The sequence below is a fragment of the Branchiostoma belcheri genome, unplaced genomic scaffold (assembly GCF_001625305.1).
Source record: "Branchiostoma belcheri isolate BF01 breed outbred unplaced genomic scaffold, Haploidv18h27 scaffold70, whole genome shotgun sequence".
In the NCBI taxonomy this organism is placed as follows: Eukaryota; Metazoa; Chordata; class Leptocardii; order Amphioxiformes; family Branchiostomatidae; genus Branchiostoma; species Branchiostoma belcheri.
Window position 1 is genome coordinate 1601418 of NW_017804354.1, and position 19393 is coordinate 1620810.

At 43.8% G+C, this 19393-nt stretch overlaps 1 protein-coding gene and 1 pseudogene across 1 annotated transcript; one reads left to right on the top strand and one right to left on the bottom strand.

Moving 5' to 3' along the window:
* Positions 1-4428: 4428 nt before the first annotated feature.
* On the bottom strand, positions 4429-10031 carry LOC109484814 (histidine N-alpha-methyltransferase-like). The gene is made up of 6 exons (XM_019788175.1): positions 9859-10031; positions 9184-9392; positions 8432-8638; positions 7858-7976; positions 4983-5115; positions 4429-4631 (listed from the first exon to the last, which is right to left on the bottom strand). Exons 1-6 carry the CDS (start codon positions 10029-10031, stop codon positions 4429-4431), a joined length of 1044 nt encoding a protein of 347 aa, XP_019643734.1.
* Positions 10032-14712: 4681 nt separating this feature from the next.
* LOC109484815 lies at positions 14713-17538 on the top strand (annotated as a pseudogene).
* Positions 17539-19393: the final 1855 nt, after the last annotated feature.

Genomic DNA, 19393 nt, shown 5'->3' on the forward strand with positions numbered 1-19393 from the left:
CCACGCTACCATCACCGCTTCCGTCCACGCTACGTACCATCACCGCTCCCGTCCACGCTGCCATCACCGCTCCCGTCCACGCTACCATCACCGCCCCCGTCCACGCTACCATCACCGCTCCCGTCCACGCTACCATCACCGCTCCCGTCCACGCTACCATCACCGCTCTCGTCCACGTTACCATCACCGCTCCCGTCAATACCACCCCATCTTCAACACCGTCACTACCACCCCATCGACAATACCAAACATCAAAGGCAGTAAGCTGCTGTGATTGCTGTTTGCTACAATAAAACACTCTATCGAAGCAACGGAATGATATAGTCTCTTTATTTTTATCGGAAAGGACTGTGTACATGGGGTGTAGTTGTAACATAATTATCTTGTTGTTAAAGTTCCACGGGTGTTTGTGATATTGTATAGATTCTAGATATCACAGTTAAAACAGAATCTCCAAGTACGAGGAATTGTATCTGGCTATTTGTATTTGTCAAACTAAGGGCTATTTCCATTCTAAAAACTCAGATAAACTGTGGATCTGCAAAGGGAATCGACCACTTTCAGGATTATAAGTAATGTGAAAACCATTTAGAAAAAACACGATCATAGTAAAATAGATAATGCACAGGACAGGTTATCTTTAGCTTTAGTTGCCAGCTACTACCACATGCGATTCCCCTCGAGTTCACAACGGAGTCACGTATGTCATCTACATAACGTAACGTCACAGAAGCAGCGGTGGATTGCTCATTAATTGAAGTTAATTCAATTACAGTTGAAACATTTCCTGTTCTGGAAATTACAGTTTGAACTTGCTTCATAATGAATTTTACCTATTTTTTAAACTCTAAATAAAAGAAAATAACAGCAAAGCTGCTATTATTTGTATTTGCGACATGAAAGACACAGAAGATTTGCAAATATGTTTTTTTTTTCATCATCCTTATCAAGCCACGCATGACAAGCTGCTAGGGGCCCAAAATCTAATCAGTTCCAGGTCTCATCAAGACCTACCTACCTAGCAAATATCAAGACAATCCATCCAGGCGTTCTCGAGGTTTCGTGTTCACACACACACACAAACGCCCATGAAAACATAACCTTCTCGGCGAAGGTAACAATAAGCAGCACTGAACAAAGCCGTTCCTAGATATTAGCATATCTTTTACAACAACAGAATCATCAACATCTGATCTGAAAGATGTGATTGTAAGAAACTTTTTCAACACTTATTCACAACCACAACGACAACTACGTATACTGCTTCTACATTTCCAATATTTTTTCCATAAAGAAGTCATACATTTTCTTATTGACCTTGGTTCCATTACGCCACTCATAGTTTTTTTTATGATCGTCTGTACACTTGCAAGTGATTAAAATTATAACTACTTTTTCTCGGGCACTCTCTACCTAATACAGAAAGCAGCGCATTGTAAGTATATTCTGAGCAGAGCTTTCCATATTTTTTAATTAATACATGGTATGAAATAGGTTTCCCGTCTATGCACAGCAGATCTTCAACAAATATAATGCCTTTATCGATAAAAGTTTGCCATAATAATGGTTTCTTGTCAATTAGGAGGTTTGAATTACACAATAGCATTTGTTGTTGCCAAGAATGACATCCAGAATATTTCCAATATTAGTATTATCATTACGACAAATCGAATGTGCCGTACTCGTTTCGACATGCATTTATTGTGGCCTGCCCAATGAGACAAATAATGCCCAATGAAAGTATTCGTGTCTTCGTTCCTTCAATATAGTACAGGCATACAAGCGAGGTCAAACAAAATCAAATCTATCCATGATATTCACACATGTCTATTTTGTAAAGCAGAGGGAAAGAAAAACACTTTCGTGTGAGCTTTACTTTTGAATATCGACTTAGGTTCAAGTTTTACTAAAATTAAATGTACATGTTCTTTGACGTTAGTAGAGAATAGCCGGGGAACCTATTCAGTGCGCTAGTTCGCGCCTGGGGCTACTTGGCACAGGAATAGGAGACGGTTATAACACGGAGCGTCGTACCACTTCTCCGGCTGCTGTATGATACCGGGCGGGCCTGGGGTAATCTGACTGGCGCTGTAGCGAACGCAGTCTTCCCTGTTCAGATAGTTGTTAGGTTGTCCTGTAGCCCACGAGTTGTACTCGCCAAGAGCAGTGCCGTGCAGCCACTTGAAGTTCCCCTCTTCGTCCTCATCATGCAGGCCAATCCAGAAGAATCTATTCTTGCTGACGGTCTTGTATAAGGAGATGAGGAAGGCGTTGGTGTCGTTGTCTCGGGGCATGGCGAGGGTGCCGCCGGCGTCCTCGTAGCACGCCAGCTCCGCCTGCCAAAAGTTCTTACTTACGTTGAACGCCTTGTAGCAGAGTCCGAGACACTCGGTATATTCGTCAGGACAAGATACAGGCGTACCAGGCGGCGTGACACCTTCTTCTGGCGTGTTGTCCAGCATTTGGTATATACGCTGCTTCAAGACGGTACTGCGGTTTTCTTCGCTGGCCAGGTTGCGTTTCAAGGCATCGACAGTGTTAGACAGTTGAGATATCCCCTCTCGATTGGTGAACACCATAGCGGCGAGCCCCACAATGACCAGGGTTATCGCCAGAGCAAAGGCGGCGGCCATGTAGCTACGGTGAGTGCCGATAAAACTGCAGCGACTCCGGCTTGGGCCGTACCGATACGTTTTATACGACCTGTCTATAGAAGTACCAACACGGAGTTCTGCGTTCTCCGCAAATTTCACTCCAGTTCGCTGTGCATGATCCCCTTGCGGCGGGAGTTCCTGTTGTTTAACCACTTCAGGTTTTTCATACGTGTCTGAAGACGTCTCTATCCCTTCTTGCCAGTTATACGGTGTAGCGTCGGTGTTACCAAGGCGGATATCCCCGTCTGTACCCCTCTGACAGAAGGGAGCGTGTTGGGACAGCGGTCCGCTGGTTTGTCCCGCGATCCGGGCCCGGACATGCACCGCCTGCTCGTACATTTTGTACAGAACTGCCAGACAGTAGATGGAAGGCCTGATACATAACAGCGAAAGACGAATGAATATGGAACCTGCAATGATTTGTCTGGGGAGGAGTGACACCATTGCCCTTATATGGAGTGATAGGTGCCGCATGACGTCTTTCGTTGGATGAATATTAATACTACCTTTAGGCCACACCAATTTAATTTCTTGGTTAACGGATTTTTCTACAAAAATAATGGAGCGGGCGGGCGAAAAATAAATAGATAAAAACAGGCCTGGGCATCCTATTATGGCCCAAAATGGTACGATAGGAGCCATGAAGTCAACACTTGGTTCAAAATTTAAACAATGAATTTTGAACTTTTAATGATACTATTGCATTGAAAGATAGAATAACTGTAACAGCTAGGATGAAAAGTACTGTTTTCAACTGTTCAAGGCAAAATATAAGCATTTTGCAGTTGATTCTGAATTTTCATTTTTATTTGCAAATCAGAAAAAAATGAAGCGGGCGAATCCGTTAACCAAGAAATTAAATTGGTGTGACCTTATCTTGTTTTTTTTTTTTACCGGCCTCGTTTTTTCGCCCAACCGCATTAGTTTTGGATTCTGCGGAGATGCCATCCATAAAATTTAGTTGCTGTGGCCTAATATAAGGCCTATTTGAGCACACAACTTACAATATAAGCATACTGTCAGGCGGCATTCACCATCTTTCTTTGGATAATAAGGAGGAAATGCATAAAACACATTATCCTATCGTTGTAAAAATTTCTTGCCGCTTTATCTTCGACACAACGGCATCGGTGGTTCAGTGCCTGCCACGCGGGAGGCCCGGGTTCGATTCCCGGCCGATGCAATTTTTTTTATCTTAATTTTATGTTTAATTTTATATAACATTTGAGCCGCACACATTTGTCCCGAGAAAATTTTTCCCCATACACTTTCCGGGTCGGGCATATATACAATATATGGTTCATTCCGGATCTTTCCGATGTGAATGTAACATTTAATTAACATATTTTGTTGTAAAAAAATCTCAACGCAGACATATAATACTACCCAACATACCTCACCGTGGTTTCTGTATCTGTATCTGTATAGCCGGTATAACCACCCTTCAGCTTAACACACCAGCTCCTCATGCACGCGGCGCGGCGGCAGTTAGCTACCTTATACCGTACGGCTAGTTACACCTAACATTTTGATACCTCACTCTATATAACATTGTTTAAACCTTTCTAGAGATAATGTCCCTATGGGTTTTGAACACCCCAATCCTTGGTTGACTACTCATGCACCTGAGGTAGTACCAGAACCTATATATTTCTTCTTTTTCTGAGCTGGTATTAGGTACTTAGTACTTGGTATGACCACCAGTAAGTGGTTTGTGGTAAAATTCTCCCCTGCATGTAAGACTGACTAGAGTGCATCAAGAAACTAAAAATAGTTATACAGGAGGAAGATCTGTTGGCTCCAGGCAGAAGACACAATAATTGTCCTCATCATTGGTCCAGTAGGCATCTACTGCAAAGCCGCTCTTCTCCACCAGGCAGCGCACTTGTCCCAGGTTCCACTTGCAGCTGGTGTTCGGCCCCTCGTAGAAGTAAATATTCTCGCCGTCTTCAAAGTCGATGTCAAGGCCGAGCGTGTCTGGACCAGACAAAAATTATGTTAACGAAAATAAGAAACATCACATATTTGTGTGTGTGTGTGCGTGTGTGTGTGTGTGTGTGTGTGTGTATGTGTGTGTGTGCGCATGTGTGTGCGTGTGTATGTGTGTGTGCGTGTGTGTGTGTGTGTGTGTGTGTGTGTGTGTGTGTGTGTGTGTGTGTGTGTTAAACAGCGTAGCAGAAGTCAAGATGTGCGGCTAGTGTTGGGAGGGGGGAGGTAATTTGCTTGGGGGCATGAGTCGAGAAATTTGCCTGTGTAGGCTCTGGAAACAGTCTGCTACCCAGGCCATGTTGTTCTTATTCACAAGGTAATCTTTGAACAAATTCTCACCAAAGTGCACCCGCTGTTTGCCGGAACTGCTGAGATACGTGACCACGTAGCTCGGCGTGTCTCCGTCAGCAGGGTTCTCCACAAAGTCGACATTAAACTCAAACTTCTCCGCGTCCATGTCTCCGTCAAAGTCCTGAAATAAGTGAACAATTCCGGGAGAAAAGTGTTTAGTGTCTCACAAACATAACAACAATGAATGAGATTCTGCTCGTAAACACTGGTATCCAAAAAAAGAAAAGTCGTTGAAGGTTATGAGATACACAAGGAAATTATTACTCAAACGACTTAATGTATTTTGAACACTGTCAGACGTTTCAAGTAGCATAAACTATCTGCTCGAAGTAGTGGATGCTTCTAGAAACGTTTGCCATCTTCAAAACCAAGTTCAAGTTCAATCTATCCGGCTGCTTGAGTAACAATTTCCTTGTGTAACAAATCGTTTCCTTTTACGTTATTGAAAAAAAAATAATGTAAAACAATATGTATACTAGTGCTACCCTATCTAGACAATCTATATCATTTCTTATAATTAACTTGTCATATATAGGTCATGGAGCCTCTTACTGTTAGAACAAATATTACTGCTCAAGATGTTTAACAACCAGCAGTGTCTGATATTGACATTTACCATTATTTCATACTTTTAAAAGTATTTGAAATACTGTGTTGAAGATCCCGGAAACCAAAAGACATATCTTGACCAACCGTAATTCAATCCTAATTACTCCGTGAAGGAGGTCAGGACCTCCGGACGGAGTGTTGTAATCGGCTGATTTTTCATGTTCGCAGTCAAAACACTGGGTTCTCTTTGTGTAATCGGCACGCAATTTTATACGCCGTCTGCGTGCATGCCCGTGTTGATGCACGAATGTGTATTTTTGCCGTTGCTGCTTTCGCGGTCAATGTAATATCGCAGACGCACCCCTACAATTACGAGGCGAATTGGAATGGTCCAGAAAAACGCGTTGTTTGGAATAGCAGTGGGGTTCAAAAAAGTTCATGCAGATACGGGGTGGTTTTTATAAGTGGTTCCAGATGTTTTTGCCCATGGTTAAGAGATGCCAAGTTTTTTGGAAGATGTTCGCAGCCAAAACGCATTCTTCCGTACGTCGCATTTCTGTGTAATTTCGCATGTGGTGTTGCATTATGTCCGGGATGATGCACGTCTTTTTATTTTTACCGTAGCTGTTTTGATATTGGAGTAAATGCTTATTTTCGAAACATCCCCATTTCTTTGAAATGGTTTCGTCCGTTTATGCAACTGTTACTGCGCTAATGACGACCAGTCGCGCTGTCCTGATACACCGCGAATGTGCGAGTGTTCCCTGTAGACAGTCCCGGGAGTCATTTTTTTGCACATTCCAGGAGCCAAACCAAAATACGTTCATGAACCGAGTCCAAAAAACCGAAACGTGAAAATCGGATGATCGGACCTGATGTACATTTCTCTTTCTATAGATTGTACACACAATACACACATCTTTAGATAATCTGGCCATGGCAGGTTAAAAAAAAGTAACCCTGAATCATACTAGATTAGCGTAAATGCATGTTAATGCGTTCAAAACAAGAAAAAAATTGTTTCCGGGTATTAATCTCTTGAATCACGGCGCTGAATATTGACGCAAAAATATTTCGGGCATCGCGCGCCCTTCCCGCGTCACGTGTAGGCATCTCGCATCTCTGATTGGTTGTTGCGTCTTAAAGGCACTCTATGTAGTTTTTTGCGCAAAAAATTGAAATATTCTAATTATACTAAATTTCGGTGTTATTAGCAGTTACTATCACTTTTCAACACATTTGTGTCATTATTTCACATTTTTTTCGTATATTTTGTCCGTTCAAACAGTCCTTCTTCAGTTCCCGGTGCCACCGGTTTGCTCTGAGGACAACAACAACAACAGACAGGGGTTGCCCCCTAGGGTGGCTAATTGGCCCGGGCATGCCAGGCTTGATAGACAGGGGCAGATGTCACAAGATATACCCTCCTTTAATAGAAAAAACTCATATCTTTCACATGAGGTGGAATATAATTATCAACTTAGAGTATTTTGTTGGGCATGAATAAACTGTGGTCATTATCTCCTCAAAAGAGATAAAAAATCTGGTAAACGATTAGGTATTTCAGAAACTGGTAAGCTATCAACTGACACCCCACTGGGATGTAGGTCAAACCACTGGGAGTGGACAATACCATATGTGTGGTTTGGCCAGAGGTTGAATAGAAGATCATTCACAGTTTTCTAAGCTTCTAAGGAGCAAGGATGTTGTATTTTTTGCTGTGGAGTATACTAGTAATTTTGGAATACTAATGGGTTAAGCCAATGTACTATGTAAAGAAAAGAATAAGAAATATACTTTTTGTATTGTCAAAAAACTACATAGAGTGACTTTAAGATGACTGAGCCGACGCGCGTTTAAACAATTTTTCTTTGTTCGATTTATCACACTTCACAGAGAATTGTCGCCAATGGCTACTTCTTTTTGTTGCAATATATAATACTTCACGGAGAATTGTCGCCTATGGCTTCTTGTTTTTTCATTCAAATCGGTTCACAAATAACTAATTTCTTTTAAACATAATGATCCTTTCTTACATGTCATCGGTTGAATTGTCAATTTGCTGTTTTAATATCTTGGCCAATACAAAAAGTATTGATGATAATATATAAATATTAATAAATAAAAATTAATAGTAATATATATATGGGTTCCGCAGGACAAGGGTTAGCTAGAAAACAAGTTCCGTATACGCGAGGGGTCCCTTTATGTTTTGGGCACCACACATAAATAACTAAAACCACTGAATATACCGTCAGCCATATTCTAAAACGTGAATACAACAATGGACCACATTTCAGAATGCAAGAATTACCTTATTGAAACGGTCGATGAGGTTATCTCGCCATATCGGTGCCCACTGTTTCCCGTACGCCTGTAACAAGGTCTCCCGGTCTGTGTTCATGTCCAGCCCCAGCACAAACTTGTCAGCAGCTACGGTAAAGGAAGAAGGTCTCAGTTCTTAGTTGTTGTTTTTTTCACATTTGTTTTACCAACAGATCACACCCAGTGCTGAGGCCTGCTTTTCATGTTTCATTTGGTACATTAATGAACACTTACATACATACATTCTCAATAAATACAGCAAGAAAACAATTTACTTATTTCATTTTATTTCATTTATTTTGAAGCCTTTTAGCTCTGCAGGGCTAATCTTCCAAGGCTCAAACATTAGAATTACATAACCATACATGGAAAATACCGTGAATGCACTTAAAAGACATAAATATATCAAAACATCAACAATGAACACACAAATCGATATTAACGATTTAAAAACTAGAGGTTGAGGCTCATGTAACACTGTTTGCGATAGCTTAATACATTGATATGAAGCAAATGATGTGGAAGATGTCTTCAGAACAACTTAAAGAAAGCAGGCTGCCTACCTTTCAGGTTTGCCCGGATCTCTTGTAGCATCTTCCCCTGCTCACTGAGCGGAATGTTACTGAAACTGCTGCCGAGGAACAGGAACAACTTTGCCTCCTCCCGGGCGGCAGCGTGCCGCACACCGTCCATGTACAACCCGCCGAACGGCTCCACGGTCAGGCCGGGGTAGTCCCTCTCCAGCTGCCGGCCGCAGGACTCGATAAACTCTGTACGTGTGCATGTAAAACATACAAACTGAGTGTAAATGGGTGGGGAAATGCAGTTATTGCTGTACCTATTTGTTTATTTTTGTTTTTATTTGCATATAGTTGTAATTAGAATGAGCCTGTACTAAAGTGAGCATGGGCACGTTGACATGTGGGTGGGGTCATAAAAGGCCTTCATGCTTTGTCCGGAATCTTCCCCCTACATTTGACAAATCATAATAGTAGTAATAAATCAAATCAGTTGTAAGACTGTAATGTTTTCCAGTATATATAGCGTGGCACTGCGTAAAGGGTGCCGGTCACACACCCAGGAACTTACCCAGACATTGCCGTCAAACACTGGCTAACCATTTTTGACTGAAGTTTGGGAGTAGTCTGACGCCTTCCTTGACCTTAGACCTTAGTTCCTCCTGTGCCTGATGGCACATCGGGCAGCAAGCTTCCACTTCTTACCATTCTATCAGAATTGAATCGAATTTGATCGGTGTTCGGGAGAAGGTTCTGAATGTGTAACGTGGGGCTTTAATAACTAGTAGTTCTCTTACCCTTCGCCATGTCTACAGGCACAAACGTGAGTCTTCCGCGTCGCTTCAGCATAGCCTCGATAACCAGGCGCGTTTTGGAGGACCCTCCGCTGCCGAGATCAACGAGAACGGCTGAGGACGAGACTTTGGCGATGATTTCGTCTGCGTGAGCCTGAAGTATGTTGAACTCGTGCCGCCAGATGTTGTAGGTCTTTGAGTTCTGTATCAGTCTGAAGAAATAAAACGATCGATGAAACAAACAAAAATAGAAATTTGCGATTACAAACATCCAGGAAGATGCATGGTGATCACAATGACTGCTAGCAATTTCAGATATAACATTACCAATGTTAGCAGAAAAGAAACAGATGGGTGATGACACAGTTGTAATGTACAGTTGTTGTGCAATAAAGTTCCTCTTATAATCAGGGTTCGAATCGAAGCAATTGGATTCTGCCTGGCAAACTCGATACTGTCTTGCGGTCACCAAGTAGCTGACTAGCTAGAGATTACTAGACAGTACCTTCTACAAATATAGATTGCAAAACCGAACCAGTATCGGTTTGTGTGTGATTGTGTGCGTGTACGTTACGGGTGTGTTTGTTCGTCACGGTGTGTGTGCGTGCGTGCGTGGTGTGTGTGTGTGTGTGTGTGCGTGCGTGTGTGCGTCCGTGCGTGTACGTGAACCATACTTACTCCTCACACATCTCGGACCCGCGTGTGTCGTACACGTACCACTGCGGCACGTATCTGCGCGATGACGTCAGGCTCTTCATCACTGACATCAGCTCATCGGAAACGTCATTACGGTTAATGACGTACTCGTCTTCAATCACGTCAGCGGTGACGTTACTTGCCTGTCCATCCATCCTCCTTGCTTTAAGCAGAGAATAAAACATAATCTAATTACAAATCTACAAATACGTGTCCGATGAATAGAAAATATACAATTAAGATTAGCGTGAAGTAAACATTCTTCTATAAACATTTTCTCACCATTTATCACATTTTGGTTACCTAAATTCTCAGTAACTAAAACGTTATTTGTTACTGTTACTTGGTGGGCCGGCTAGTCTCTTCTTGCAGATAAGAAGCTTAGAATTATTTTGGCTTAATCGCAAGGTTCTGGAGTGGCTGCCATTCGGCGCTAACTCAGTTGACCTAGATATGACCCTAGGTTCGGCCATAGGAATGTATGGTTTGGACCAGTCACACCGATATGGTCCCCTACATTCATTCAATAAGGACTAACAGCACCGTCACATTTATCGTAGATTGTATGACCGTGCCATACCTACAGATGTTTAGCATGTTGTGACAGAATCAACCACTGACAGAGGTGTAGCTTAAAAGACACGGACTCACTGAAGCAGAACTTGCCCGACTAGTACAGACATTCAGCCATGTATAATTCCAGAGTTGCGTAATGCGACTATTCCCCCTTTTTTTAAATCAAAAGTCAAGAACATTGCTTGGATTTTATGTTTTGGTGACTAGATTTCATTCACTATCAATGGATGAAGTTCAGTCACTAAAACATGATATTCGTAGACACACATTATTCGTAGATTGCCGTACAGCTTTGATGCCGTGGAGTTTTCAAGTAGGTTATGATATAATCAACCACCCACCCACAAAGACCCCATACATTTTTTTCCACAACAAGACACATGCAGCTGGATTTTGGAGGACACGTGTGACTATTAAAAAAAAGACAGGTACAAGTGAAATTTATTGAACACAAGACTATTTCAAGAAAGCCCACAGTCTGCGGTACCCCGGAGATCGCACGGCATGCAACCATGTCCTGGCCTTACACACGTCGACAAAATGTTCGAATAGAATGGTAATGTTGTACGTACATTTGGCGAAGTCCAGGTGTTATCCGCAATCTTTAGCTAGCTTTCCTGACCAGGAGTTTAGAAAGAGTTCAACGGTTGTAATATACTCTACATCCGGGAACCTGAAACATACGGCTGGTTAAGCCGGTTTGGTGCACAATACACCGTCCTTGGCACCTACAATACACCGTCCTTGGCACCTACAATACACCGTCCTTGGCACCTACAATACACCGTCCTTGGCACCTACAATACACCGTCCTTGGCACCTACAATACACCGTCCTTGGCACCTGCTGACACCGGCTGCCGTGGTAACAATTAAATGTTACCCTACAGGGGTCCCGGGCGGGTCCAGGGGTCATTGGTCGGTCTCAGATCGATGCTCTGACGCGGGGGATTCTGACAGGGTAACACGTGCTTCTCACATCCCGGTAGGGTCCCTGCCACATGCCCCTCGAACAACGGTTAGGCATTAGGAAGGGTCCTGGTGGGCACTCCTCATATTCCTCATATTTCGAGATTTCAACAAACGCTGCTCGGATCCCTTAAGCCAGGCCTTTTTTTTGGGGGGGGGGGCACACCAGCTACGTTTTTATGAAAAGGTGATGGAGACTGGCATGAGCAGTAAGTTAACGCACGTCACTCACAAGGTTGCGCAAGGTGTAAGTATGTGGTCTGCACGCCACGCCTAGCCGTGAGCGGTTGGGTGCATCGTTCGTTGTGGAAGTGATAAGGGCCCTGTCACACTTCTGCGTATAATCATTGCGTACAATACGTAACGTTGCTGTAACACACATGTAGCGTATAAATAACGAATTCAGCTGATAAATTGCATATGACATTCGTATATGGCGTCCGTATGCATTGCGCAGGTCAAGCGTATTCAGGGCACAGTCAACGAATGGCCACCGCATGCCTAACGCACTTTCAACGAATGCCAAGCGTATTGTGGGCGTATTCCATGCTGCTTCCTACTGTTTTCATTTGCAGTGGGTCCTTCTCGTCATCTCGTCAAAAATATTCCCCCCCCCCTGGATTTGAACAGTGAAAACGCCCATCCTTCCAATACAAACAATTTTGCAATTGCGCATACACACACAGTCAGATAGCATGGACACTATACATCTCTGCGGACACGACAATCTTTTGAATTATGACTTTCATTTTGTGTATTTACAACCACAGTTTAAAGCGGCTATTGTCATAAGCCCACCATCTTTAGAGGTTCTCCGAATATTGAGTTTATATGTACGCTACCTTTGCGCTTCTCATTAGTTACACATACGCACAATGTGCTATCCAGTCGTAATACGAACGGTACAAATTAAAGTGGTACAAGTACGCAATGTATTCATCGAATGTACGCGGCTCATGCACCGGTGCAGATCCAGGTGCAGATCAGCGTATAAACCGCGCATCCACCACGAACACTTAGCGTACTCGTACCGTGCTCGACCGATGCATTGCGTGCTTATAACGTATAACATGAGTAACAGCGTACGCAGCGAAGTTTTGGGCATGCTCAAAACAACGCTGCGTACTGAGTTTCGCTGTGCGTGTCCTGTGCGTATGCCGGTGTACATGAAACTTTCTCAAAACGACTGAGATGCATATGATGTGCGTATTATGCGTACGGCTGCGTATAGAAGAATTGCCCGTACGTAACTCATAAGCATAGCGATACGCAGAAGTGTGAAAGTTCTCACGGCGTGTCTACGTGCTCCAATATCTGTTGGATTCCGTGCGGAGGCGGTACTCACCACTTGCGAATCCCACAAATTTGCCCACATTTTTGCACGTAGACAGCACGCGGTTGCACGTACGGCGGGCTGTGCCCCTGCCTCGTGTTGCATTCACTTAGTCCTTTCTCTGAGAGGACTGTATGTGTCGTACCAAGGAGGTGGCCGCACAGACATCCAAGCAGAAGATGCTTAAGACGTAGCAAATTTGTCCCGGTGGTCTGTCGGGAACCGGAGGGGTACCTCTCGGTGTTCTCACGGTTAGGTCACGACGACTTTATGTCAACGGGGCCCAGGTAGAATTTAAGCCAGAGTTAAATTCTTCTCGGGTCCCGGACGGGCCAAAAATAGCCCGGTAGCCGCAGGGTGCCGCGGAACCACGTTGGGGTCACGCTATCCTGGGTATTGAAGGGTGAGGTTTAACAGAGTCGTATGAATTTGCTGTAATGTAGCCAGCTGCCGCCGCGCCGCGTGCCTGCGAAGCTGTTGTGTTACGCCGAAGGGCGGTTATATCGGCTATACAGAAACAGGTATAACAGCTCATCACAGTCAAGGTCATTTTCATCATGGCGGACGTTCTGTGGACCCGGCTGTGAACAGTCAAGACTGGGGTGGTAGGCAGACGGTATTACTACGTTTGACCATGGAAACCTACGATTAGATACATTAAAACAAGTCCTCGTGAATGTACTTTTCCACATTTCGATCTCAAAAATTCTTCTACACCAGGGATCCACAAGGGTCTGCCTTCCAAATATAGAAATTCTTTGCCTCGAATAATAAGAAAAAGAAAGCATCTAGAAAACATCTACAATCACAACTAGAGTTCCGCGATCTCATACCTTCGCCAAATGATGTTACCCTTTGGCCTTGACGAATGTTGACGATTCGCATTAATTATGCAAATTAGACATTCATTTGCATAAACACTATCTGCCAATGTTCTTCTACTTCACAGTTACACATGCCACACGTTTGAATAATCATATAATGGAAGGTAGAAGATTTTTAATCATTTTCCTCATTAATTATGCTGTGGATTTGCATAACTATAATTTTAATATGTTAATCATTCTTTAAGAGGTACACACATACCAAAAATCATGATGATCCGTCAATCGGTTCTTGAGTTATCCTCCTTCGAATATTTTTCAACGAATGCTTCTGTAGTTCCAGAACAAGCCGCTAGGGGGTCCAAACCCATGTCATTTTTTTCCCAGTCAAAGAGCTACCTACCATCCAAATTTAGTGACCCTACCATGTCCAGATCACGAGATATCAAAACCGGAAGTTCAGCTGCAGTACCATAACAAGCTGCCAGGGAGTCCAAAATCTAATCAGTTCCAGGTCTCAAAGACCTACCCACCTATATACCAAATATCAAGACAATCCACCGTAGCCTTCTTGAGTTATCGTGCTCATACACACACACACGAACTCCCCTGAAAACATAACCTTCTTGGCGAAGGTAAAAATACGTATTTTAATACAGAACTACTCTTTGTATGAGTGGTTTTTTGTAGCCAACCTGCTTTCGGATGATATCGCTGATTGAAATAACACTATGAGCCGGCCTCCATTGAACTGACGGCTCTGGTATGTTGTAGTAATATTTGGAAGGGAACTTTGGCATGTAATCAGGTACTTAATCTTACACTGTAACGCCTTTTCTTTTTCGTGTGGTAATGCATAATCTAAACACTAAGGAGTCATTCGTCTGGTAAATAAGCGCAGTGTTCCTACAGACGCCACCGCTGCAAGTGGGGCTGGCAAAGACTGTTACTTACTTTTACAAAGCTTGTGTGTTCCAGGGGAGTACTCAGCTGGCTGACAGTTTGTCCTTGATGCTCACAGATCCGTTGATTAAGTACATAAACTGCAGGTACGTGAACAATAGTTTCTCGGCTGAAAGCTATAATACGGGCAGACGGAATGTATGTATGTGGCAGTGCGAAGGAAAGCGCAGCCATGTTGTTCTTGCTTCTCTTGTCAGCAGCCTCATGTGCCTCACGAGTTCCTCAGTGTAAAACAGCTGAATGGCAGGTGTGTGTGCCTTTACCGTACAGGACAGGGCTTTTGTTCGCTTATGGCACAAATGCTTGTTTCATGTGTAACGTCCTGAATGGGAGTGTTGCCACTGTAAGTCCTTTCCCTTTCCTTGCTGGGGTGAAAGGTGTTGCAATTAGAGGATACCCATTCCATGTCCTGACAGCCAAAAAACTGTCAATGCTCAAGCAGTCAGAGGTCTTCACTTTGGCTCTGATAGATGCAAAGATCGCTGAGGTAAAGGATGAAACCTTCGCTGGGTTTTCTCGTCTGAACAAACTGTCACTATGTTCTAATAGGTTGACAAATGTCAAGCAGACCTGGTTCAAGGGTCTGGAAAATCTGATATTGCTGATTTTGTCGAACAACAACATCAAGCAGATAGAGCCAGAGAGCTTCGCAAACTTAACTCGCCTATTTACCTTAGAGCTCGAGAACAACCTATTACAGGTTGTAGACCCTTCCTGGCTCTTTGGACTGAAAGGTATGAAGGAGCTGAATCTGAGGTCGAATGCAATATTTGGGATTTCGCAGGGGTCATTCGAACAGATGCAGCTTTCCGGGTTAGACATGAGGGATAATGATCTGTCATGTTTGGATCGAGAGGTGTTACGGGGACAGTCTTGGCTGACACGGCTCCATGTCAGCAGTGGTAGGTTGTCGTCAGTCCATGATGCAATGCCACATGAAATGATGTGGAGCCTACATCGGCTAGCCAATGTGATGAGAGGGTCAGTAACAATGCTTGTTGAGGTGCCCAAGTTCCTCTTCTGTGCCAGGCACAATGCTCATGAACTCTCGTTGGGGTGGAAGTTTGATTTATCGGACAACGTGGCTGGTAACACCGAATTTGGATCAGTCAACCCTGGCAGATCATGTGGTGATTTGGATAGTTCTCTGACCACGATCTCTATCCAGGCCCCTGTAGTTGTCCTGGCCACTGACGGCTCCCTGGAAAACAAACTGGACACCAACACGCTTGAACAGTGCAGGCAGGTTTGGGAATACGATGGGGGCATTACAGTGCCTCTGGTGGGAAACTCATTCTTCCGACTGGTTTCCATGGCCTCAGAGAGTACAGACTATGAAATTGTTGTCATGTCGTTTTTCCAAGACAAGGGCACAGTCACCACCACAGAGCCTGGCAGTAGCCACAAGCACACCACACACACTACAATCCATGACAACACAAAAACATCAGCTGTATTCTTCTCACCAGAGATGAACACACAAAGTTGTTCTTCGCCGTTCCCTCGCACCATCATCAGACACACACAACAGAAACCACTTACAGAACGGTTACTGACCACTCCACACACTACTTTGAAAGTACAGAGAAAAACTACACATCGTCAGGACCTGCATACCAGTCTACACTTCAGTTGAGCACCACATCTGCTCCAGATCTAGAAGTGGTTCAGGCACCAGATCATGTTCTTATCTCAGTTGTTGTCTCGGTAGTGGTCCTTCTGGTGATATTGTCCCTTGCAGTGTTGATATGGAAAGTGTGCGTAGCAAGATTAAAAGTTGAGAATGACAGGGCCAACGACGATGCACACATTTGGACCATCCCGCCTGGCGTTACCTTCCCCGGCTTGCTGAGGTCTGCTTCTCTCCCCGCATGCTCTGGCAAAATGGCGTCGGATGACGCAGCCTCCTGTAGGTCATTGCCCGCTGTCCTGCACTCCATCGAGCCTACTTACAGCGTGATCCCAGATGATGTAGCTGCTGTTCAGAGGCCTCTGCCTGGCCTTCCACACGTGTACTGGGAGATCCCAGATGACGTCTCCGATGTGGTACGCCCAGCTTCTCTCCCTGCAAGCACCCGCGGGGGCGCCCCAGACGACACGGCATCCTGTAGGTCATTGCCGGCTGTTCTACAGTCCATCGAACCCACCTACAGCCAGATCCCAGATCACATTGCCGCTGCTCAGCGCCCTCTACCCGCCCTCCCACAGTCTTTCTGGGAGATCCCAGATCACGAAAGACCTACACAGCGCCCCTTGCCTGCCCTACCACATACCTACAGTGAGATCCCAGATGATGGTGACAGTGGACCCATGTCTTTCTATGCTGACGGAGAGATTTCACTTCATGTCGTCACAAACAGACGACAGAATCGACGATCTGGACGATCAGTGGCCACATATGGATCAACGCGACAGTCTAGCAGCAAGGTTAAGCGAAATCCCTTCTACAGAAAGGCCTCAGACGTCGCATGTATAAGAGCCCGTCGACAGTTGAGGACAGCTCCGGTAACCCAGCTTGGCGACCAAGGTGTGACGACGTACGTTAATGTCACAGATGCAATCCTGTCCGGTGGACATGATGTCACTAGAGCTCATATCGCCTTTCTCACACTGCCTGACATATACCGGTCATGGGAGGTCCAAGGGCTAGGAAACCATATCACACCATGGAGGGCGTCACTCCCCACCGTCACAATACCTAACACCTACTGGCCATGGGAGATCACAGGGGAGGGAACTAGTTTCACACGACGACGTTTGTCACTCCCCACCGTCACACTACCTAACACCTACTGGCCATGGGAGATCCCAGGGGAGGGAAACTAGTTTCACACGACGGCGTGCACCCCTCCCCACCGTAACACTACCTAACACCTACTGGCCATGGGAGATCACAGGGGAGGGAACCCGTAACACACCACGGCGTGCTCCCCTCCCCACCGTCACACTACCTAACACCTACTGGCCATGGGAGATCCCAGGGGAGGGAACACCTTGAGTTTGGCAGGTATTTCTTACCATATCTTTCACCGAGACAACTATTTTGTGACCCTTGAAGATCGTCAAATCATAGAAATTGGAACTGGATTAATCTAAATGTCCTGTAACTTATCTGAAGTGTACTGTTTACAAAGCTTAATTTTCTCTTGTAAAGGTATCCAATTCAACTTTTTCAATTAAATCGCAGGGCCACAGTCACAGAAAGTCATCTTTATCTTAAAAACGAATATTTGGTTCAACGTATGCATATCATTCTCAGAATGGAAATGCAAATGCAGTCGTATTGCAGTATGATGAATTCTCTCATATTGCATCATGACATTTGGTCTTACATTAGTGCACTTCCCATGTCTTCACCCTATTCTAAGTACAGTTAAATACAGAACAACTGTTGCAAGTAAACATCATTTAAGTTACTGAATCATGATACTGCTGTCTCAGTCACCGAGTCGAAATATTCAGACAACATCGTTCTATGTTTATAATATATACACAAAAGTGACCAGACTCAATGGTTTGTGAAAAAAATGGCCAAATAGGGAGACCAACAGACATTGGTGTATCCGATGAATCTGTAACTTTGTTACGAAGTAATTCTCCTGGCAGGTTACGCTTAACTTGCTAACATAACTTACAGTATTTTTGTCATCAAACCAAAGAGTCTGGTACATGTTCGTGTCCTCAGGAGGGTCAGATCTTCCTATTGCAACAAGTCACAGGATTATCTGACTCTCCTGAGGGCTAAAGAAACATTTCTGGAAAACTTTAGAAAACTTTTTTTTTTGCAGCATATTTTTGCCTTTCTTAAGACATCACGATAATAATCTCACATATGTACCAAATAGTAAGAGATTTAACGGGATCTCTTGAAATTACAGAAAAATTTACAGGATCTGTTTTCTTTTTCTTTTAGAGACTCAATTATTAAACATTTGTACCAAAGCAACTGCTCGTATGAGCAAACTTCTTAAAGCCAAGCATCACATTAAGGAATGTTTTACATAAGCATATCATGAATACACCTAATTAGCTAACGTTACATGTATTTTTGAGAGTCTTGTATGTTGTAATGCAGACGGTGTTTGTAATCATTTTTTGTACATACATGTAAGGTACACGAAACTAGCATTCTAGAGTTATTTCATGTTGTTAGCAAATTTAGCAAAATGATATTATATCTATAGATGTGTGTGCAATTATGTGTTGTTATCATTGTCCTGGTAAGGGTTTGAGGTTATTTTTTAATTCACATATATTTATTGAGTATTGGGCAGGAAGCAAAAGTTGCTTATATAACACCTTCTACTCAAAAACATACAACGAGTATAAAACACATTGATGAGATACATGCATAATTACAAGGTGGATAGGGAGATAAATACAAACAAGGCAAGTTGGTGATCTATCAATTATGAGAATCTAGCCGTACAGTAAATGAAGTTTTGAACTATATCGAAAACATTACAGTTTTGTAGGTGTGAGAGTGATGTTTGAGGGTTTGAGGTTGTAGTGTTAACGTGTAAAATAGACAAAGGGAAAGGAAGGACTCAAGCAGAATGAGGTCAAACTCTGTGTGTGTTGGGGGGGGGGGGTAGAAATGTTGGCTTGGACCGTGTTATGGCTTATTATAGCCTCCGTAGCATGCAGCCTTCGGCATTTCAAGGAGGAGCAACATGACAAACAGCCGACTTTATACCATGGTTCATCGGCGAAGGTTGTCATTGGGCAGCCATGTCATGTGACACGACGAAATGGCGGGTTTATTTTTAGTTCCTTTGGTCACCCGAGGAAAAGCGTAGACGTGGTCGCCCTTGGTCTAACGTTGAAGAAAGCGATTGAAGAGGACACAGGTC